Source organism: Arabidopsis lyrata (assembly GCF_000004255.2).
Source record: "Arabidopsis lyrata subsp. lyrata unplaced genomic scaffold ARALYscaffold_2, whole genome shotgun sequence".
NCBI classification, from domain to species: Eukaryota; Viridiplantae; Streptophyta; class Magnoliopsida; order Brassicales; family Brassicaceae; genus Arabidopsis; species Arabidopsis lyrata.
In genome coordinates, this window is record NW_003302554.1 from 16,156,938 (window position 1) to 16,178,934 (window position 21,997).

Below are 21,997 nucleotides of genomic sequence, written 5' to 3' on the forward strand. Positions count from 1 at the left end.
GGGTCATGTCTTCTTGGTGAACAATGTATGATCAGCAGAAGGACTGATTGAAACTTGCGTTCAATATGACAATAAACAACCGATGATACTATTGGCGTGAAGTTTGTTTGAGTCCATATAAAAACTTATGCAGTTTACATACTACATTAAGAGGAAGAGGGTGGCCATTAGGTGAAGTATAACCATGTGGTAAGCTCATATATTTCCCCACCCAAGACATCCATTTGTGTAAGCATCCACAAATTTTAATTTTGGAGATGAGACAATGTATGATTTAGTGAATCTTTTAAAATTTATAAACGGGAAAGATTTTTTTTTTTTTTTTAAAACCTTAAAATGAAAGTTGTTTCTCGTTACTAACTTTTTTATATCACTAAAAAAAGGTGAAATTTTTTTTCACAAATATCTCATGACAATGTAATTCAGAAGTTCATGCATTTGGTAAAATTTGAAAATTAATTTCGAGAAAAAAGGAGAAATGCATGCGATTTTCTCTCGCAGGGTCGTCGTCGTTGGCTTTTCTTCGCAGCTCACCAAATTGGTGACGAAACAGCCGAGCCAGAGTCGCCATTTCATGAGCCATCTTCTTCTTCCTTCTACCCTCTCATCTTCTTCTTCAGCCACCCGCTTTGTTCCTTCTCTATCGCGTTTGGAGAAAGTTCATGGCTTTTTCGCGACCACGTTGGGGAACACCAATCTAAAGCTGAAATTCAGAAATGTTCTGGAATCTAGAGTTGGGTTCTTCAGTTCTCAGCTTCCTAGTAATGGATTAATCGAGTCTAAGGGTTTTACTGGGTTTCAAAAGCGTGGATGGTATCGTTTCTTTTCCTCTCCCTTTTTGTGATTTTACTGGGTTTTTAAAGTAAAGTTCGAATCTTTCCAAGGAAAAGTTCTGAAATTTCTGAGTTCTCTTCCTCTATGATCCTCAGGTTTTATACTGTACTCTGTTTGTTCTAGTTAGCTACGTTTTCGGAGATAAATTTCTGGTTTTGATTTAGGGTTTGGACAGAGATTATGTGATAAATCATCGACCTTTTTTCACTACTCTCTTTAGCTTTTCTGGTCAATTGTGCTTTAGCTCTACCAAGACAAAGACATGTGTGAGGATTCAGAAAAGAAAAATGAGAAATTAGTAGTCTTTACTTGCTTTTTTCCATTTTTGTGTAGTTCTTGCTTTGAGCAGCTTAAAGCTCTTTTGATGCTTTTCTCTTTATTGATAGACTAGCAGCTGGACACTGTTTAGACCTTCTTCTTTGAGAAATTGTTCTCCAGATAAAGAAATAACATCAGAAATCTTAAATTCTTCACCTGCTCCATATGATTTTGGTTTGCGGATACTAAATAATACCCAAAAAAAATAACACTTTATTGGGCTACTTGTGTTTTCCTTTGGCAGGAAGTCTTGGATTAATGGAGCTAATGGTGTAGTTTTTGGGTTGATAATAGCTAATGTTGCAGTATTTACAATGTGGCGGGTTTCAAACAGATGGTGGATGTTGAAACATTTTGTGGTCTAACTCAAAACTCAGAACTTTTTTTCTCTTGTTTACTGCTAAACTCTTGCCTTGGATTTGGTTGATCTTTGATATTATTTACCTTGATGTTTGGGCAGCTAACAACGAAAAGTTTTACGAGTGGACGTATACACACGCTGATAACTTCGGGTTTTAGTAATGTTGGAACCAATCAAATCATCTTGAACATGATTGGACTCTACTACTTCGGAACCAGAGTATGACTCTTTCTTTTACCGTAAATGAGATGAGAAATGCATTCATTTGTTTCCTTTGAACTGGTCACTTACACTTGATTGGAGCACATATTCACATTATTAATTTGGCTCATGTGACTGTAACAGCAACTTAACTTTAGAAAGAAACGTCCTTAGATAGACATTGAGTTGGTTCTTTTTGGAAGATTTGCTACCTATTTATCTTTCAATTAAATTAACTATCTATCATTATCTCTCAAACCCATTGTTCTTAGATTGCAAGAACCTTGGGGCCGCTTTACCTTTTGAAGCTGTACTTTGCTGGAGCACTTGGTAGCTCTGTTTTCTTCTTGAGTAATCATGCTCTCTTGGCTACACTCAAGGTATAGAGCAACCAGCATAGTTTCCTTAATTTCAAATCATGCTAGGTCCACAGGTTAATACTATTTTTTTCATTGATCCTATTTCCAATTCATTTGAAGTACATGTTACATGTAACATGTGCTACACGGAGTTGTGGGGTTTATACAAATTGCCTTACCTCCGATATTGGTTGGTCAATCATACAGGGTCAAGGAGTTGTCACCATTGATAAATCAAAACTCCCCTATTCGCAGCTGGTATGTTTTTTTACTCATCTAGTTAAATGATTTTGTCTGAGCATGAGCAGACTGGAATCTTTGATTGATATATAGAGAGTGAGACAAAGATGCATGCACACTTGTTTTGGATCACCAAATGCTGATGAGGTAAACTCTTTCCTATTTGTGTACAGGGTGCTGATGGATCTGTGTTTGCCATCGCGCTGCTCGATATGTTCCTCTACCCAAAAGTTACTACATACTTTGTTTTGATGCTCCGAGTGCCTGTAATGGGGGTAAGAACTCTCTACATGCTCGTCATAATGAGTGAAACTCTTCTGAACCAGCTGAAAAAGTCTCACTCTTTAATCTTCAGGGAATCTTATTCTTAGGACTCGAGATGTTAAAGATTCTAGAGGTCTGTATTATCTGAGAATCTAATCCACATTTGGTTGGAAACATTATGACTGTCTCTTAACCAGACCAACTTTTTGGGAATGCAGGGGAAAAATAACAATATCTCAAGAAGTTCGGTGCGTCTGATGGGAGGAGTTGTGGTTGCAGCCATGGCGTGGGCACGGATAAGGAAAGGCCGATTCTGATACTGATTGATTATTTACTTTCTCCATTGAACCTTGGACTTGCTGCAAAAGAATCAATTAACCTGATCATCATACTAGTTATGTGACAAATGAGACTAGTATTAATACCATTTTTTCGTTTGGGCTGGAAATTTTGGAAATTTTGGTGCTGAGTGGTACACTTTTGGAGTGTGTTGTAAACTGAACGAAGAGATCAATTTTTAATGGGTTTGGTTCCAACGTAAACTACTTTTATTTCTTGTCGTCAAAATTGGAACTTTTAATTGAACGTTGTAGATTATCTTAAGGTTATTGTCTTGACATTTATTTCAAGTCTCAACACCAAGATATTGTTTTCTTTTGACGTCAATCACAAAGATTATACAGAACAAACAATAAATATTCTTTATTCCTTTAAAACTGACACACCTTAAATTAAGAAAAACAATGATGAATTATCTCCACTTTTTAAGGTGTTTAGTACATTTAAATACTAGTTTTATTATTTACAAAAAAATGAAGAGCTATGGGTACCAGTCTACCACTAAATTACTCATTGGACACACATTTTTGATGGCAAAAAACATTACTCACTGGATTTTTTTTTTTTTTGACATCATTACTCATTGGATTTAATGGCTTCGTTAAACAGAAATAAATATCAACAATAAAAAGCAAAGAAGCTCCGTTTGTAAAAAACCTAAAGCAAAGGAAACACCTTTATATTCCTCTGTATCGCCATTAGCATTAAAAGAAATAATTTTGGGATTTTGGATTTCCTCTTGTCTTCAATTTTATAATCTCCTTCCACAAACCCTTAATTTTCCCGCATTTTCTCAAACGCAAAGAAAGGATCTTTCTTCCAAGAAAATGAGGTGGGAGAGGGTCCGACAAGTGGGTCTCGGTGATTCTTCTTCCGGGCCCGGGAATAGATGGGGACACACTTGTAACGCCATTAAAGGTGGTCGATTTCTCTACGTTTTCGGTGGTTTTGGCAGAGACAATTGCTTAACAAATCAAGTTCATGTCTTCGACACTCGTGAGTATCTTTTCTGGAAAATGTCAGCTTTTTCTCTCTTACGGCTGTTCGTGTGCGTCGATTCTCGTTGTGGGTTTTGCAAAAAGTCTGAACCTTTGATTGATCTCTATGTATCGATGGTTTTGTTCAATTTGTAGGGTTTTCTTTCGTTCATTCGTGCGGTAGACCCCATTTGTTGCAAATCTTGATCTTTGTCCTTTAGTAACTAGCCACTGTTTCTTTCCTTGTTATACCTTACTTGAATGATTTGGACTTTAAGATTATTTGTTGGGATGCTGTTTTATGGTTACTTGTAGTCATGTTTTCAAAATCTTCATTGTTGAAACAGTCTCATTTGTTGCAATTTTGTTGCAGAAACGCAGTTATGGACTCGACCTGTAATCAATGGTGTACCGCCCTGCCCGAGGGACAGTCACAGCTGTACAACAGTTGGGGATAACCTTTTTGTGTTTGGTGGTACTGATGGGACCAATTATCTCAACGATGTGCACATTCTAGATACTTGTAAGCTCTTCCATCTTTCCTTTTGTTGTCTGGTTATATCAAGAAAATGCTTGTGTTAACTGTTCCTGGTTTGAGGTTTTTGAGTTTGAATCCGATTCTTTGTTTTTGGGTTTGCTTCTCTTTTTTCTGTGTGTGGTAGCTTCACATACTTGGATATGCCCGGATATTAGAGGGGAAGGACCAGGGGCAAGAGAGGCTCATAGTGCAGCGCTTGTTGACAAACGTCTTTTCATATTTGGCGGCTGTGGAAAATCTTCTGATTCGGATGATGAAGTATTCTATAATGACCTTTACATACTTAATACAGGTATACTGCTTAGGCTGCTATTTAGTTTCCATGTTAATCTTCTTCATATATCATCTATGGTTAACTGATATGGGATCTGAGAGAGATTTGAGAATGGGCCTTTTTGCACTGGCTCCTTGTGTGAGCAGACATACATATTGGATGTTAGCTTCTGTTAGCCACAATGTGCATTAATTTGTGAATTATAAAAATTTGCTGTCATTTTCGTGGAGGCATGCGTGTAACTGAACCGGCTTTAATCTTGTTTAGAAACTTTTATGTGGAAACGTGCTGTAACATCTGGGAAACCGCCCTCTGCACGCGATAGCCACACTTGCTCAGCGTGGAAGAACAAAATCATTGTAGTAGGTGGTGAAGATTTGGATGACTATTATCTCTCTGACGTTCATATCCTTGATACAGGTGCAAAAATCATTCTTTAAGCACATCTTGTTTATTGCTTGTGTGTATGTCTTCTGATATTCTGGTTCTGTATTTTCAGATAAATTTGTTTGGAAGGAATTGAGAACTTCAGGACAGTTGTTAACACCTCGAGCCGGTCATGTCACTGTTGCACTAGAGAGGAACTTATTTGTATTTGGAGGGTTTACGGATTCTCAGAATCTTTATGATGATCTATATGTGCTTGATTTGGGTATGTAACCAAAAACTTCATTACTGACAAGCCTTCAATTCTCAATAGTCGCTGATGTCAAAATAATTATTAATGTTCGTTTGTCTCTGTAGAAACGGGTGTATGGTCCAAGGTAGTTGCTATGGAAGAAGGGCCATCTCCTAGATTCTCTTCTGCAGCGGTTTGTTTACATCCTTACAAGGCTGGTTCGTTTTTCTTTGTTGGTGGCTGCAATAAGAATCTTGAGCCGTTGGATGACATTTACTACTTACACACAGGTTTGTTACAACCTTTCGGTTTTACTCCGATTCTTCAGTATCTGTAGCTAATATTCTGTATTTTGTTATAGCAAATTTTCTTTTGTGCAAGGTTGCTAATTATTCTCCTAATCTTCTTTGCTTATGGGTAATAGAAGGTGGATACGATGTGCAGTTTAATCAAAATCCAGGGCGGTTGTCTCTAAGGAAACAAATGAAGCTAAAATGCCATGGGCAGGATTTAGCTGTGGCCAGAACCAACATTGACCATGGTTTGCTAACATGAACTCTTACGTTATTCGAGATTAAATCGGGAACAAAAAATGTAGCATTTATTGTATATGGTTTTATTGTAGGAGGAGAGAATGTCCCTTTGAACATTGGCTCGATTGATCAAAGAAAACCAATGTTTCAAGCCAGGGTTACTGAAAACGTCCCTTTAGGTTACACTATAGAAACGATCATTGATGGAAAAGTTCTTCGCGGTGTTTTGTTTTCAAACAGACACAGCTCTGTTCAAACCGCAGATTCAAGCTTTAGTAATAGGCAAGTGTTAGTTATTATTCTCTTTTTTCTTAGGTTATAGTTTCTCGTGTCCCCTTTGTTCTAAAGCATGGTTTATTTGTGATTGTTAACAGGAAAAGGCCTGCTACATCAGATGGAGATTGTGATCATAGAGCAAAGATGCCAAGAACTTTGAGCAAGGATCCAGCTGGTAGTAGCCAACAAGCTGGTCCTATTGATCCTTCTGATGATACTAACAAGAAGGTTGCAGATTCACATGGTACGGACACACCCATGATTGACGCTGATGATGCTAATGTGAACATGGCGGGAACACAGGAGGCAAAAACCGCTGCGGGAACACAGGAGGCAGAAACCGCTGCTGTTACCTCTGATGTCAAAGATCAAGATGCTTCTCAACTCGATACGGTGTGACATTATCTACAACAGCTTTAGCTATTTGGAGTAATGCTGTTTCTTACCAGAATTTATATATGGAATACTTTGCAGAGGATTGTGAACACAGAACCATTACCAGTTTCTCATGATCAGGCGAATGTAGAGCCATTGAGAAATGAGATATCAACAGATGCTCCTAAAGCTGATCCTGGAGTAGATTCGTCGACACAAAAGCAAGGTAAAACATGACAGACATGGTTAAGCAGTTCTTTCTTAACAATTGAGTAATAAGTCTTACTCATTCCTTGGATTCAAACAGAGGAGGGAACATTGGCTGAAGAAGATGCAAATGTAGAGCAGCAATCACAACCGTAACAGGATTAATAACAGGAAGGGTCTTCTTTGGGGGGGCTGTACAGTAAATAGTAGCTGGAGATAGAATTTGGTTTAGAAGCTACAGTAGAAGAAAACTAATGATGAGTAGAAGAAGCTAACATTTGAATTGAGGTCTTTTGCTTCTTGTTTTGTATTTGGAAGCTCTCTGCAATATAAACAGCTTTCCTCTGTTGATATTTCCTTTTAGTTGGTTTCAAATTTGCCAGCAAGAGCGATGCCTTGTTTACTTTTTTTCTTTTCTTTATAAAACATCACACAAGATCACCAGATTAATCTGAATAGGACAAGCTAACACACGCACGTAAACAGAGTAATTACCTCTAAAGCAACTTTACAGGTGGGAATATTACAAGGCATTAACTTTGGCGTACCAAAACTCTTCACATCGAGTCTCTCTGTTTCAGTGTTTCTTTAGCAATAAGTTTTGCTTTTATATGATGGGACAATTTATTGAATTTAGTTTTTTTTTTTTTTTTTTTTTTTTTTTAAATAGGATCTTTTGCGTGTTTCACCAAAAACAAAACTATAAAGATTACGTTTGACATAGATACTCGTAATGATGGTTAAGATAACCATAGATCAATAGATACTAGAAAAGTAGAAAGTAAAGAGACAAAAATTCGATGATTACAAGTTTTCGACAAATCATTAACGGCGTGAAACCATGTGCCTCGATGATTGAGCATTCTTAATCTTTGACCAAAGACCACTTTAACTTTACTTATGCAACTATTAACTTCACATACTACTGTCTCCGTTTCAAAATATAAGACGTTTTAGCTAAAAACACGCCGATTAATAAAATCTACTTTTTAAAAGTTTAGCTAATCATAAAAGAGACTCCATAATAAAAATAATCATAAAATATTTTATAAATAATATATAATTTGCATAGAAACTTGAAAATGACTTATATTTTGAAACAAAACAGTTTCTCCAAAATGTCTTATATTTTCAAACGGAGGGAGTATAATATTGTATGTGATTACGTGTAGCTTTGGAAATGGTTAATTATGATACTTTGGATATAGTACACTCATACACATCTATCTATACATGAAAAAAAAACCTGTTTATACGTTCGGATCCAACGACAAAGAGTAAATGCTAAGGAAAGTAGAGAGATACACGAGATTATTACTTTAATTGCTATATTATACCAACCGTAGTTATTTCTCTCTTTAATTCGTAACCAATTTCTTTGACGTGTCTAAATGCTTTTGATCTTTTACCAAATTCATTTTTCTTGTACCATTTCCGTGGAGAAAAATGTTACAATTCCAATTAGCATTGTTAGTTAAATTCATAAAAATACTAATCAGTCAAAATTAAAATACATAATTGTGTCATACGAAAATATAATTTGGAGATGAGGTCTATATATATAAAAGTCCAAATTATCCTTGTTGGCACCCCAACTACTAAAACATGTATTCTTCAACTAATTTTGTGACTAATTTATTTATTGGTTTTGTAAGTATATAAGCACCAATTAGCCCCTTTACTATGATATCTTTCAATTATTATATCCTCAATATTGCTTTTAATAAGAAAGAGTTCCACTATGATAAAATAAAGAGTCAATTAGCTGTATGCTAATTATTTGAGAAATAATTAGCTTGTACATACACAACTTTTATTCTTTGCAAAACAAGAGAGAGAAATTTTTGGTTTTGAAAAAATCGGACGAATTTACCCCTGGAATAAGACACATGTGTATTTCCCGATATATCACTATATATCATGATATATAATTAAAAAGAGAATGGTTAGAAAAACCAGAAACTGATGTTGGATCATAAAAAACCAATCAATCTCTATGACGACTCTACAAAGAATCCTCCAAATCAAGATCAACACCAACACGATTCAAGACATTATCTTCCACTTATTCTCAAGTTCCTTAAACCTCTCAACATCAAACTTATGACTCTTAAGCAACTTCCTCTGCCTAGAAAGAAACAACCTTTTCATGAAATCTTGATATGTTGGGTCTCTTGAAGTCATCAAGAAATAAGCATAACCCACAATAATCCCAGTAGCTGTAGTGAAAAACGTGATTTGTTCTTAGCGTCGTCGGTTGACGGTGTCTCAAATCATCTCTAACAAAAGCTCAATAATAACGAACGACACCTAAACATACGACGTCTCTATATCGAAATTTTTTTAAGGTTTATTGAGTTCATTTTAATCAGAAAAATGCGACGAGTTTAATGAATTCAAAATATCATAATTTTAGATGCAATCAGTTTCACAATTAAGAAGAATCATTTGTTTGGGGTTATCATAAAGTAAAGAAAAAAGAAAAAGAAAAAAATAATAATAAAAGTAAAGAGAAACAAAGAAGGAAGGAAGAAAGAATGAAATGTTTGATATTAGGGGTATTTTAGTCTTTTTATTGTGTTTTCAGTTGATCATTTATTTACAGGTTTACCACTTCTCCTTTGACTTAAATACTTCTCAGTCTTAGGGTATGTAGTGTAATTATTCTAAAATAAACATTGTTGGCGACTTTGAAGCTCGAGACACCCCAATGTTTTTAGTTCTTTCATTACACAAATCAAATTTAATTTTTTTTTTATATTAAAGTTAATATTTTGTAAGTAAATATTTTATGCTCTCTTTTTACATCCATTGGTTTATTTTAAGTACATAAGAAATCACATTACTCGAATTAGGCTACTAGACTCTATAGTATACGCCACCTACGAATACGAAAGTAAGTAGTTGAGTTTTAGAGAAAGAAAAGTCAAACATAATTTATGTGGTTGTCAATTTTGGATAATTAAGAGTCGAAAATGACAAGAAAAAGAACAACAAGAATAAGGTGTTGAGATGAAAAAACTGGGGACATATCGACGTGAGAAATCTATAAAGCGAAAGGGAACATAGAAAGGACAAGTTTTTGTTTGCAAGACAAAGAAGCAGAAAATGACTATTACTAGCTTTTAAAGAAAAATATATTTTGGGGAAAAAAAATATTTCTACATTTTACTTGGTTACGCAGTTTTTTTTTTTTTGCCTACGTATGCGGATGGTAATTTAATGCACATCCGTGACCTCACCGGCAAATATTAAAGGCCAAAAAATTGCTATGTTTTTTTAAAAAAAATTAGATTCATACATTTTTATATCATTTTAATGGTGATGTTAATCAAACTTAGTGTTCAGATAAAAAATGTTTAAATTATTGGCCGTAATCTTAGTTTTTTTTGTGGTATAAATATTAAATAGTATGAATTTTATTATATTCAATCATAAAAAGCCAAGAATTAACGTCTGTTTGTGATATATTGTTATTTATTCTAACATGCCGACAGTTTTTAACATAAAATTTCTTTTTTCTCATTGAGGTCAATGCAAATGAATCTCACCAAGATGATTATACTTTTAAGTGAAAATTTGTATTTGGTGTGATAATGAAGCAAGATACTACTGATAATTTGTAATTCAAGTTTCAAATCCAGGATCTTTGTAAACATATATTTGGTGATAAAAAATAAGAAAACCAAAAAAAATGAATCACTCTCTGGATATGTTGATGACCTGACATAGAGGTCACATGCATCTAGCGAAGTAAAAAACAGATCCACTCTCTCACATGCTTCTCTGAGATGGAGAGCCTCTCTATGTCTCTCTTTTTTTTTTTTTTTTTTTTTTTTTTTTAGGGAAAGTTACTAGATTAACCTAAATTATGACTTTAATTACTATAATGTCTTAAAAAATTTAGGGGTTAAATAGGTTATTTTCATGACTATAATATTCTTTCTCTCTTTGTTAGGAATAAAAAAAAAAGTCAAAATTACCCTTAAATAAATAATAAAAACGTGGGCAAAAAATATTAGGAAAAAAAAAATTATTTGAAAAGTCTGCTGGATAAGTTGTGACAGATTTAATTTCCATGACAGACTTATTTGTCTACGACAGAATTTTTGTTACCCACAGATTTACTTGAAATAGGTTACGACAGATATTTAATTTGTAACAGATTTTTTTTTCTACGACAGACTTATTTTATGATGACACCACAGACTTTTGTAATTTTGACAGATTTTTTCAAATATGTGGCAGATTTATTATTTCAATGGCGTCAGACTTATATTTTTTGATAAAAATCTGCCATAATGTAGCAGATTTGTTAATGAAAAAATAATTACTAATTTGACTTATTAGTGATAGCAGATTTATTTTATGTTATGACAGTTTTTTTTTTGTTTTAACAAAAATCTGGAGTGTAATAACAGATTTGTTATTTAAAAATAAAAATTGCTAGAATGACATATACTCGCAACCGAAATGTTTTATGTTATGACAGATTTTTTTATATTACGACAGATTTCAGAATGGATATAAAAAAATCTGTCATATGATGAAAGTTTTATCGATGAAAATAAAAGTTTAATCTGCATAATAAGGTAATGACAGACATATTCTTACCACGACAGATTTATTTACATTAAATGGCTCATGTGTGGCTTTTTCCTCACTAATATATGATTAAGTTTTTTTTTTCGTTTTAGATATATATTTATTTTTTAATTTCTATTTTTTTGTTTTGTATTTTTTTATTTCATTTTATTTTTTTCAATTTTTATTTTGTTTTCTATTTTTTTCGTTATATATATAATTTTTTTTAATTAATATTTTTTTTTGTATTTTTTTGTTTAATATTTTTTTTTCGTTTTTACAATTTTTTTTCTTATTGTATTTTTTTTCGTTTTATATTTTTTTTTCGTTTTATATTTTTTTTCGTTTTGTATTTTTTCTAATTTTTTATTTAATTTAATTATTATATGTTAATTAGTTTATTTTAATAGAATTGAAAATAAAATGGGTATTTGGTCTTTTAACACAAAATTGTATTATTCTAGTAAACCACAATATTTGAGTGTTAATCTAGTTATTTTTTCTAAGATTTGAGTCAAACTAGGTAATTTCAGTTTCGTTTATTACCTAAATAAATAAGATAATCTAAATATTCTTGGTGGTTTTTTGCTAACATATTTTTTCTACATTTTATTTAGAAAAAAAAAGAATCCTTCCATTTTCCAATAAGCAACCCCATATGTGGCTGAATTTCCGGTTTGTTCTCTGAGCAGTTATAGCAGTGAGAGAGTACAAAACAGAGGAACATTTAGTCTCTTCTTGGATCTGTAGGAGATTCCTTTGTTCCTTTCTTTAATCTTACTTCTTCTCTCTTCTTGATTTGGCGGTTTCTCTGCTTTCTGCAACTCTTTCTTTTCATTGGTTCTGTAGACTTAACGCACATTTTGTGTTTTAGGACAAACTTCTCAGACAAAAGGAGCACACATGTTCTAGTCTTCTGTTTATGGTTTAGTAGTTTATTGACGATTGGATCTAATTACCAAAAGGGTTTTTATCTTTATTCATTTTTTCCTTTTGTCTTCAGTGGAATCTGGGAATCTAGGTTTGTAAAAAGGCACAAACTTTATTTCCTTTTTTAGATCCGTAGGTTGATTGCTGTTAGTGTAGGACTCAGATTAATTTTGGGGGTTTTTGAGCTTTAATTAAGCTGAGTGTCTTCTGATTTGAAATCTTAACGGGTTTCAAGTTTTTCTACAAAGAGAAAGGCTAAAATTTTGGAGTTATATGAATATGGAAGGTGCGTCATTCTCGTTATAGTTTTAATGGTGGTTACTGTTTGATGATGGAGATTGAGAGAAAGAAGAAAAAGAAAGCTTTTAAAGTTATCTCTTCCAAATTATTGCAAACACATCATTGAGTCAAAAAGTTTGGGTTTTTGGAAATCAATAAAGGTGAACACATCACTGAAGAAAGTTTTCTAAGCCAAAAAGAAAAAAAGGACAAGTCTTTTTGAATCTTTCTGTAGAAAGTTTCCGGCGCCGGAGAATTGTTTTTGTGATCTGTAGAAATGGCTGCGAAGCTTCTGCATTCGTTGGCAGATGATAGTTCAGATCTTCAGAAGCAAATTGGATGTATGAATGGGATTTTTCAAATCTTTGATCGCCACCATGTTCTAACTGGCCGGCGAAAAAGCCTTACTTTAGGTAAAATAATAATTACTATATATATTTATATTTTGATAATTTAAACACTCTCTTCTGATCTCTATGGTTCGTGTCTAGTAGTCGTTGACTTGTTATATGGTCACATATGTAATTCTTATATTCATGTCTTTTACTTTTCTCTTTGTATGTTTCTCCTTCTCTGTTTTTGTTATGGCTCTTCATCTGCCAATGTAGTGATTCTTCCATTAACCAGGTCTTGTTAGTGTCTCAGAGATCTTAAGTTATGGTTGTTACTTTTTCTTTCTCAGTTGTGTTGATCTACCGAATCTTTTTGGTTAGATTTAATTTCCCTTATGACCGGTTTTTTCTTGGTAGATTTTGACTTTTATTAACCTTAGGCTCATGGAGTTTGCAACCAAATGTGATAAATTCAAGTTTGACTAGCAGGTTCTTGTAGGTTTTATTAATCGTTTCTATCAATGCGTAATCGGGTGCTTCATGTTTGAGAGTTTTGATTTGATGCTCATGCTTGTTTTATGTGCTTGTTGCAGGTAATGGAAATGCCAATAGCATCAACTACGAGAGAGAGACTGTTGATACAAGTTATCAACAAAAAGACACCGTAAGTCAGTTTCAGGACTCCAACATTGGTGGAAATGTGAAAGAGAAGCGAAGGGTTTCAACAGAATCATCGAGAGTTTCTTTCTCATCTTCGTGCTCGTCCTCCCCATCCTCTTCTGAGTTCAATAGAGGAGTTCAACCTGAAGCTTCTGCGTATGACCGAGCCAATTTTCAAGAATCTCCTACAAGTGATCCTGAGATGACTGAAGGGAATGGGTTTTCACATTTGGGATTTGACCTCAGAGATGTTGTGAGAGACTCAATGTATAGAGAAGCCAGAGGGCTTTTGGTTAAGTCTCCAATGACAAGAGATGAAGGAGTTAGACAGAGCAGACGAGAAGATTCTCCAAGGCCTTATGGTTTGAAGCAATCAACTCCTGTGGATCTCAATGAGTCCTTCAGAGTTCTAGCGAAACTTAGAGAAACATCTCAACATTATAATGAGGTTGGCACGAAAGATGCACCTCGTTACTCAGTTGATTCTCATGATACGCTGAAATCCAGACACAAGCTGAAAGAGTTGCCTAGGCTTTCGCTGGATAGTAGAGATCGAGTGATGCGAAACTCCAGCGTTGACCCTAAAACAAGTAAGCTTTCTGAAAGTTTCAGTGAAAGTTGTTCAAGCAGCAGCAAGAAACGGCCTCCCAGTGTTGTTGCAAAGCTCATGGGATTGGAGACATTGCCTGGTTCTCCATTGGGTAGAGACATTCATCAGTTTGGTTTGAACAAAACCAACATCTCTGACCAAAATGACGATCCATTCTCAAGATCATTGAGGGAGAAAAACCTGAACCGTGCAATCCGTTTTTCTCCTAGCTCACCGAGAAGCTTGGGGAAGGACCCGGCTTCTCCAAGATGGAGAAACTCTGATTTTGTTATGAAACCTCTATCAAATACAAGATTCCCTATTGAACCAGCTCCATGGAAACAAGCTGATAGAAACCGAGTTTTGCAAAAGCAAGCTAGCATGCCTGTGAAAGCAAAGCCGTATGAGGCACCTAATTTTCCTCCTACTGTGTACAGTGAAATGGAGCGGAGATTGAATGATCTTGAGTTTAAACATTCTGGAAAAGATCTGCGAGCTCTTAAACAGATATTAGAGTCTATGCAGTCAAAGGGTTTCCTGGATACTGAGAAACAACTACAATCCTCAAACTTTGCAGCTCAAAGAGATTATGAAAGAGAAAGTTCTGCAACCTCCAACCATGCGATGCCATCCAGAGCGAGAGTCCAGTCTTCTTCATCTTCATCTAACCAGGTATATCAGTCCCCGATTGTGATTATGAAACCTGCCAAGCTTGTTGAAAAGGCTGGTATTCCTGCGTCATCCCTTATTCCCATTCACAGCCTATCTGGCATTAATAAGATCCGTAGAGAAAAACCTGATGATAAAGAAACATCAGCAAGTAATAAACGGGTGACAAAAGTTCGTAGTCCTGGAATCCGAAGAGCTGAATCATGTACCAGCTCTTTTGATAAGAAATCTGACAGCAGAAATGTGCGGTCTTCTTCCAAAAAGCCTCAGCAGGTTTCCAAAGAAAGTACTTCAAAGAGTTCAGGATCTGTTAGTCCAAGATTACAGCAGAAGAAGCTTGAGTATGATAAACGTTCACGGCCACCAACCCCTCCTGATTCTAGCAAATCAAGGAAACCGTCAAACCAACAACTTGTGGAATCTACTTCTCCTGGTGGCAGACGTAGACCCAGGGCTCAGAAGAGTTTGCAGCAAAACGATGACCAACTTAGTCAAGCAAGCAATGAATCTAGGACGTCAAGTCATGACATTTGTACTCAATCCGAAACAGAAGCCTCTGCTTGGGTAGAAAAAGCTACTGAAGCCGATGGTGGTAAAAGTCCATCTGTAATCGAGGCAGCCAAAGCTGTAGTCTCTAACTTAATGCAGAATGTGAGTTCTGACTCTCATTTATATTTCTAAGTGTTAGGTGTCAAAAGTTTTTCACTTAGTTCTCACAAGGTTTGTTTTGTGTTTTCAGAAATCCAGTCCAAGGTTTAGTGAAGATGGATTGTCAGCTAACCTTTCACTAGTTGCTTTGGAACATCCAAGTCCTATTTCTGTTCTCGACGCTTCAACGTACAGAGAGACTGAACCATCACCCGTGAAGACACAAGGTAACAAAAGGATTCTATCTCTAGTGTCTTCGTGGTCATCAACATCTGAGAATATTGGCATGGATAAGAACTTGCAAACATCAAAGTCACTTTAAGATTCTATGACCAGGGGTTAACTCTTACATCTGCCTGTAGCTTGTTTAGTTTGTGAAAGTTTCTCTTTTACAATATTTTTTCAGTACAAGGATTGGATTTTAGTTCCTCCATTTCTGACTCAGAACTGATCATGTGATAGGTAATGTTGCCCATGACTTTTGTGATGATCATTGTGAGGACCAGTGGAATCCAGCTTACAGTTTCTCAGAAACCACATCAAGCTTTTCGCCAGAGATAAACCGTAAGAAGCTTCAGAATGTTGAGCACTTGGTTCAAAAGCTCAGACGATTGAACTCTAGCCATGATGAAGCCAGCCAAGATTATATTGCATCGCTCTGTGAGAACGCAGATCCTACCACCGATCATAGATACATCTCTGAGATTCTATTAGCCTCGGGTCTTCTCCTCAGAGACCTTGGCTCAGGATTGACAACTTTTCAACTACACCCTTCTGGCCACCCAATCAATCCTGAGCTGTTCTTTGTTCTTGAGCAGACAAAGGGAAGCAGCACTATGCATCTGTTACACAAAGAAGAAAGTAAGGTTCTGAAAAATGAGAAGCTCAACCGAAAACTTGTGTTTGACACCGTTAATGAGATTCTGGTGGAGAAACTAGCTTCAGTTGAAGCCACGGCGAATCCATTGATGAAGTCATATGCTAAGATGACTAAGAAAGCCGTGAGTGCGCAACAACTGCTGAAAGAACTGTGTTCAGCGATAGAAACACAGCAAAAGCAAGCCACAAAGAGATCAGAAAACTTCTTGTTGGAGGAAGAAGACGACTTCTTGAAAAGTATACTTGCTGAAGATGTGAGGATTCGATCTGGGAACTGGGCAGACTTCAGTGGAGAAATCTCAGGATTGGTGCTAGATGTGGAGAGGCTTATCTTTAAGGATCTGGTTAATGAAATCGTGCATGCAGAGACTAGCCATCAGCAAGCAAAGTCAGGAAGGCGAAGAACGCTTTTTGCAGACCAGTAGCTGGGTCTGTTGAAGAAGACAAAATATATACGCAAGTAGTTTCTCTTCTTTCTCTAACTCTTTAACTGTGTTCTATGTTTCACTCTGGTCTTTTTTTTGTCTTGCTGATTCTTACGCTCGTTTTTGGGTCTTCTGTATTCTACAGCAGAATAATAATCATATGGTGTGTTATGTAATTACTGAAGTTCTTGAGATGGCTACCTGGAAAAAAACTGTAAAGCGATATAGTAAGAGAATTCATAAAAGAAGAAAGACAGCTAATGGGAATTTCTCTGTATTCATTATCTACTTTTTGGGTTTGTGTACTAAGATTGTTTCATGCAAATTCGTGTATTTCAGTAGATTATGTATTGAGCCAACCACCAACAAGATATGTATGAGGCATTTCATTTATTCAAAGGCAAAAGACAGTACAGAGGAACCAAAACATAAGTTATGTTCTGGTTTTGTGAAACACAGCAGTAGGTTTGAGAAGAACAACAGATGCGGACGACACTGAAACTAGCACGTAAGAACATGCATGGGGCACATGCAGTGTTTTAACACAACAAATTCCTAACCTTGAGGACGAAAGTATCAACGATGTAGAACCAAGCTCTGCTCCAAGGAGAATCAAAAGAGAGTGATGCGAGTATCCCAATAAGTATGGTCACATAGGCTGCTGCAAAACTCCAGTAGAAAGATCCCATGTCGGTTGTGAATTCATCAGCTTCCACTCCATGATCTGGTTCTTGAAAGCTATTGCTCTCGCAGCTTAGGTTGGTTGGTTTCCCACAAAAAAGAGGATTACCTAAGTAGCTTCGCGTGTCGAAGGTGTTAAACTGTTTCCCCTGTGGAATGACTCCCGATAAGTTGTTGTATGAGACATTGAACACAGCTAGGCTGCTCAGATCAGTTAGTTGTGGCGGGATCCTGCCTTGTAGTCGGTTGAAGGAAAGATCAAGGCTTTCCACATTCTCCAAACGTGAGAAGCTTTCTGGTATCACACCTGATAAGTTGTTGTGAGAAAGATTGAGAGAAAGTAGTTGCAGAAGATCTCCAAGCTCTACAGGGATCTCACCGCTCAGCTCATTTTCTGAGAGATCAATCCCAAACAATAATTCGAGATTTCCACCCTTGTAGGCATCATATCTGTGTTTTGTTGCAAACTCAATCTTCGTCTTGGTGGCTGCATCGTAGCTAGTTCCATTCTGTCGACCTAGCGTACGCCTATATTTCAAATCTACATCTTCTGTGTAGTCCGTTTCAGTATCAGAGTCAGGGAAGACTTCAACTGCATCAGCATATGACGTATAATCCTCGTTTCCCAAACCAAGTGACGTATTATTGCTAAGACATGAAGATATAGATCCATTTAATCTGTTGTTAGCAAGATCAAGAAGTTGAATGTTGGCACACAAGTGCCGAGGAATATGGCCTGTTAAATTGTTCCCTCGTAGAAGAAGAATACGGATCTCTTGGATGCTGGTGAACTCCGGAATATTCCCAGACAATCTGTTATTTCTCAGATCAAGTACATCGACATGTGTAAGCAATGTTTCTGGAATAACCCCTGATAAATTATTGTCTTGCAGGAATAACTTTGCCCCATATTCAGAGCTGACGTATGGAGGTATGCCCCCAGATAAATTATTTGCAGAGAGGTCTATTAGCTTCAGATATGATGTGTTAAACAAGGAAACAGGTATGTCACCTTCCAACGAGTTGTTTGGAAGCAGTAATGCATTTAAGGATGGAAGTTCGCCAATCCAACTTGGAATAACACCCGTGAGTTTGTTGTTGGAGATGTCAAGCTCTCGCAATGATCTCAATCTCCGTAAACCTTGTCCAATCTTTCCTGTGAACAGATTGTTATCCATAGATAGAAGAGATACACGAGTGAAGTTTGTTGATTCTGGAAAAATCTCACCACTTAGTTTGTTATGTGAAAGCTTCAAGATTACCAAAGAATAACAACCGTTAAGAAAACGTTTTGGTAGCTTCCCATGGAAATTGTTGTGAGATATATCCATATATTCAATCTTTTCCATGTTACCGAGAGAAGATGCTAGATCTCCGTCAAATCCGTTGCGAGATATATCCATATATTCAATCATTTCCATGTTACCAAAAGAAGATGGCATATATCCTTGAAAACTGTTGTTAGCAAGATTCATGAACTTTAAACGAGGAAGTATCCACCCAATGTTATCTGGTAAGAGCTGATTGAATTCATTAACTGACACTTCCAGGAAAAGTAGATTGTGAGCAGCTTTTGGTAGTTGAAAGCTGGTTAAGGAATTATTCTGTAGAAGCAAACTTTCGAGTTTGGTATTGTTCGCCAACAGCCAAGAAGGAAACTTTCCAGAAATATTATTGTCAGAGAGATCAACTTGGCGCAGATCATTCTGGTGTAGGAGAAAATGAGGAACCTTCTCCATATTGCAAGACCGTAGCACAATAAAACTCAGCTGAAATTTCGGCTTCCAAGAACTTTCAGACTCTACTTGAAGTGAGTTAGCTTTTGAAGAAAGCTTGAACACCGTAAGCTTTGAGAGGTTGGCGAGCCAACCAAGAGAAAAGTGGCCTTCGAAGTTGTTATCAAACAAAGATAAGTATTCAAGAGATTCAAGGTTAGCGAGAGCAGAAGGTAGCTTCCCAGTCAATTGGTTCGAGGAGAGATCAAGAACTCGAAGTCCAGTCAAGCTAGTTAAACATAGAGGAAACTGACCTAGATAATTGTAACTAAGATATAGCTCTTGCATATTCTTCAGTTCGCAAACCCCTAAGGTGACCAATGCAAAAAATTTATTCACATAATAAATTCAACGTGTATCAGACATAATGCAAAAGTAAAAGATTTGTGCAGACTTGCCTTGCAATTCTCTTGATGCAGAAAATGCATTACCACTTAGCTTCAGAGCTTTCAGCTTCCTGAGGGCAGGTAAATCTGCCACAAAGCCACACAAAGGAAAACATCTTTAAACAAGATCCTAATGATATTGTACACAGCCATTAAATTTCCACTGTAGAAAAGAATATAAAGCATTAGCTACCTCGTACTGGTAGGTAGCTGTTAAATCTATTTTCACTTATGTCCAGCATTTCCAAGTTCGTCAAATCTTTGAGTTCTGAAAAGGTATTCAAAAAGTATACGAATGATGCAAAATGAATAGGCCATCATCAAGAATAGGGCCATGCTAGATCCAAATATAAAAAAACACACACCTTCAACAGGAAAAGGACCATCCATGTTGTTCCCCTGAAGAAACAGAGTTGTAAGTGATGTAGCAGCATTAAGAAAGGGAAAGATGCTCTTGTTGAATTCATTATAAGAGAGATCCAGAATCTCCAGGTTTCTTAATCTTCTAAGGCTTCTATAACCTGCAACATGGGACACAAATTGGCAAACATATCTCAGTCTATATCTCAGTCTGATGTGATTAGAACATGCAACATGGGACACAAATTGGCAAACATCAGCAAGTTAACGTAGAAACAAATAAATCCCGCTAGTATAAGTTATTAACTTTCATGATTCATGAATTAGAAACAATGAACTAAGATTCGTTAGAGATACAGAACCCTAACTCAGGAAAAACAAACAACAATGATATAACTAACTAGTAATGAAACTCTGGTATACCTTCAACATCATCAAACAAGCCATTGATATTGGATCCAGATAAGTTCAGACTTTGAACTTCTTCAAAGGGATGGAGCAAAGAAAGATTTAGGAGAGTACTCTCTTTGAGATACAAATTACCAAAGGCAATCCTGGTCACCCGTCCGCTTGTAAGATTGCACTTAATTTCCTTCCAGTGGCAACAATTGATGTTTCTGTCATTAGTCCAAGTAGTGAGAACATGGTCGAAGGCCCCTTCTCTACTTGTTGAGATCAGGTATTTCTTGAGCTCCAATAAAGCAGTCCTTTCTTTCTGAATACAGCTTTTGTATCCATGTAGCTGTGCCAACAGTATCATCATCCATATCAAGTATTGTCCCAAGAAAAGCGTCCCCTCCATTGCAAATAAGATAAAAAAAAAGCAAATGAATCCAAAGCAATTTGGAAGTGTTGTTAGTTCAATGCAAATTACCTCCAAGCGTATGAGAAGTCAACAAGAATTGATTGTAAATGTAGAAAAAGTCCAAGCCTCAGATAGTGAAAGCACTTAAAAAGTCATGTGAGATGTGTAAAGCGAGTGATCACTATCGACTATCGTCGTTTACTTTGAATTGTATGATAAGACAAGTCAAAGGTCCTTTGTAGAAAACAGTCATAAATCCCTTGTTTACATAATACATAACCTAGATTTTGCTTGGATTACTTACATAAAAAGCTTTGACTAGTGGGATTTTTGTATTATGATTAAAAATTGTAAGTTTTGTACTATTTGACTTTATTTTTAAAACAAACAGAAGCTAAAAATGATCATAGCCCAGGCCCCAGGGTAATCAATCGGCCAATTAATTCAATTGGGCTAACTTAAGGCCCATGTTTAATAAATGGAAACTATAAACTAGGGTTTAAGAAAAAGGAAATTAGGCGTTTTAAGAAAAGGAAATTAGACAGCTGGCACCGCCATAAGTAGTGTTTATTATTTTTCTCATAATTTTGTTTCGCCTTCTTCTTTCTCTGTTTAGCGTATTTTTTTTCTCGATCGCTATATCATGACGAAGACGATTAGTAGCGATAACCACGGTAAGAAATCTTTCAATTCTTTTGATTTCTAGGTTTTCTAAATTTCACAACAATCTGTTCTTTCTCTGTTTCGCATATTTCTCTCAATCGATTAATTCATGGCCCGAAGAAGATTTGTAGCTGTGATCATTGTAAGTGTAAGAATTCTTCCAATTCTCTTGATTTCTAGGGTTTCTAAATGTCACTATTATCAATTTTTGTTTTGTTGGTTCTGGTTTACTTTTTGTTTTGAAGCGGCTTTGATAATTTGAAAAACAAACGAATCGCGACTCTGCGTTTCAAAGTTTCCTGTGAATTGCTTGATTTTGTGTTACTCGATTTTGTTTAAGAGGGATTGCTTTTCGTTTTTGTTTTGTTTTTATTTTGTAGCGCTTTCGATAATTTGATTAAACGTAAAATTGTTACGGTCGGTTGTGGTTTGTTGCTCTGGTTCTTCTGGCTTTTTTTTTGTTTGGTTTCTTCCTTGTTTTGTTTTTCTTTCGAACCCAAAAGAGATCATAGGCAGACACTCAATTATTAGTGTTCTGTCAGGTTCTTTTTTGGGGACATTGTCCCGTCGAGTTTGGACCCATGGCTTATATAGTCTTTAGACCGAGACTGAAACCG

General features: G+C 35.9%; 4 protein-coding genes across 5 annotated transcripts; 3 read left to right on the forward strand and 1 right to left on the reverse strand.

Annotated features, from left to right (window-relative positions):
- The first annotated feature begins 425 nt into the window (after window positions 1–425).
- On the forward strand, window positions 426–3,196 carry LOC9325030 (rhomboid-like protein 17, chloroplastic). The gene is made up of 8 exons (XM_002887481.2): window positions 426–813; window positions 1,397–1,511; window positions 1,613–1,732; window positions 1,987–2,094; window positions 2,281–2,331; window positions 2,487–2,588; window positions 2,669–2,710; window positions 2,796–3,196. Exons 1-8 carry the CDS (start codon window positions 479–481, stop codon window positions 2,892–2,894), a joined length of 972 nt encoding a protein of 323 aa, XP_002887527.1. The 5' UTR covers window positions 426–478; the 3' UTR covers window positions 2,895–3,196.
- A 375-nt stretch (window positions 3,197–3,571) lies between these two features.
- On the forward strand, window positions 3,572–7,101 carry LOC9323592 (nitrile-specifier protein 5). Of its 2 annotated transcripts, none has more exons than XM_021035140.1 (11): window positions 3,572–3,912; window positions 4,267–4,416; window positions 4,556–4,723; window positions 4,973–5,125; window positions 5,205–5,357; window positions 5,450–5,614; window positions 5,749–5,865; window positions 5,950–6,139; window positions 6,232–6,526; window positions 6,608–6,734; window positions 6,816–7,101. In XM_021035140.1, exons 1-11 carry the CDS (start codon window positions 3,744–3,746, stop codon window positions 6,869–6,871), a joined length of 1,743 nt encoding a protein of 580 aa, XP_020890799.1. In that variant the 5' UTR covers window positions 3,572–3,743; the 3' UTR covers window positions 6,872–7,101. The 2 variants fall into 2 exon arrangements, with proteins under 2 accessions (XP_020890799.1, XP_020890800.1); XM_021035141.1 differs by lacking the exon at window positions 3,572–3,912 and adding an exon at window positions 3,980–3,997.
- A 4,795-nt stretch (window positions 7,102–11,896) lies between these two features.
- LOC9323593 (protein LONGIFOLIA 2) lies at window positions 11,897–16,977 on the forward strand. The gene is made up of 4 exons (XM_021034945.1): window positions 11,897–12,921; window positions 13,434–15,409; window positions 15,498–15,633; window positions 15,869–16,977. Exons 1-4 carry the CDS (start codon window positions 12,786–12,788, stop codon window positions 16,708–16,710), a joined length of 3,090 nt encoding a protein of 1,029 aa, XP_020890604.1. The 5' UTR covers window positions 11,897–12,785; the 3' UTR covers window positions 16,711–16,977.
- Window positions 16,978–17,083: 106 nt separating this feature from the next.
- LOC110230832 (LRR receptor-like serine/threonine-protein kinase GSO2) lies at window positions 17,084–20,798 on the reverse strand. Its single transcript, XM_021034946.1, has 2 exons — window positions 20,336–20,798; window positions 17,084–19,474 (listed from the first exon to the last, which is right to left on the reverse strand). Exons 1-2 carry the CDS (start codon window positions 20,712–20,714, stop codon window positions 17,250–17,252), a joined length of 2,604 nt encoding a protein of 867 aa, XP_020890605.1. The 5' UTR covers window positions 20,715–20,798; the 3' UTR covers window positions 17,084–17,249.
- Between the last annotated feature and the right edge of the window lie 1,199 nt (window positions 20,799–21,997).

Coding starts and splice junctions, on each gene's coding strand:
- LOC9325030 (XM_002887481.2), top strand. CDS start 479: ATGCATGCGATTTTCTCTCGCAGGGTCGTCGTCGTTGGCTTTTCTTCG. Junction 814..1,396: donor GGGTTTCAAAAGCGTGGATG/GTATCGTTTCTT, acceptor TTCCTTTGGCAG/GAAGTCTTGGATTAATGGAG. Junction 2,589..2,668: donor TCCGAGTGCCTGTAATGGGG/GTAAGAACTCTC, acceptor TTTAATCTTCAG/GGAATCTTATTCTTAGGACT.
- LOC9323592 (XM_021035140.1), top strand. CDS start 3,744: ATGAGGTGGGAGAGGGTCCGACAAGTGGGTCTCGGTGATTCTTCTTCC. Junction 5,358..5,449: donor TCTATATGTGCTTGATTTGG/GTATGTAACCAA, acceptor TTGTCTCTGTAG/AAACGGGTGTATGGTCCAAG. Junction 6,527..6,607: donor ATGCTTCTCAACTCGATACG/GTGTGACATTAT, acceptor AATACTTTGCAG/AGGATTGTGAACACAGAACC.
- LOC9323593 (XM_021034945.1), top strand. CDS start 12,786: ATGGCTGCGAAGCTTCTGCATTCGTTGGCAGATGATAGTTCAGATCTT. Junction 12,922..13,433: donor GCGAAAAAGCCTTACTTTAG/GTAAAATAATAA, acceptor TGCTTGTTGCAG/GTAATGGAAATGCCAATAGC. Junction 15,410..15,497: donor TCTCTAACTTAATGCAGAAT/GTGAGTTCTGAC, acceptor TTGTGTTTTCAG/AAATCCAGTCCAAGGTTTAG.
- LOC110230832 (XM_021034946.1), bottom strand. CDS start 20,714: ATGGAGGGGACGCTTTTCTTGGGACAATACTTGATATGGATGATGATA. Junction 19,475..20,335: donor CTTGTTTGATGATGTTGAAG/GTATACCAGAGT, acceptor TGGTCACCTTAG/GGGTTTGCGAACTGAAGAAT.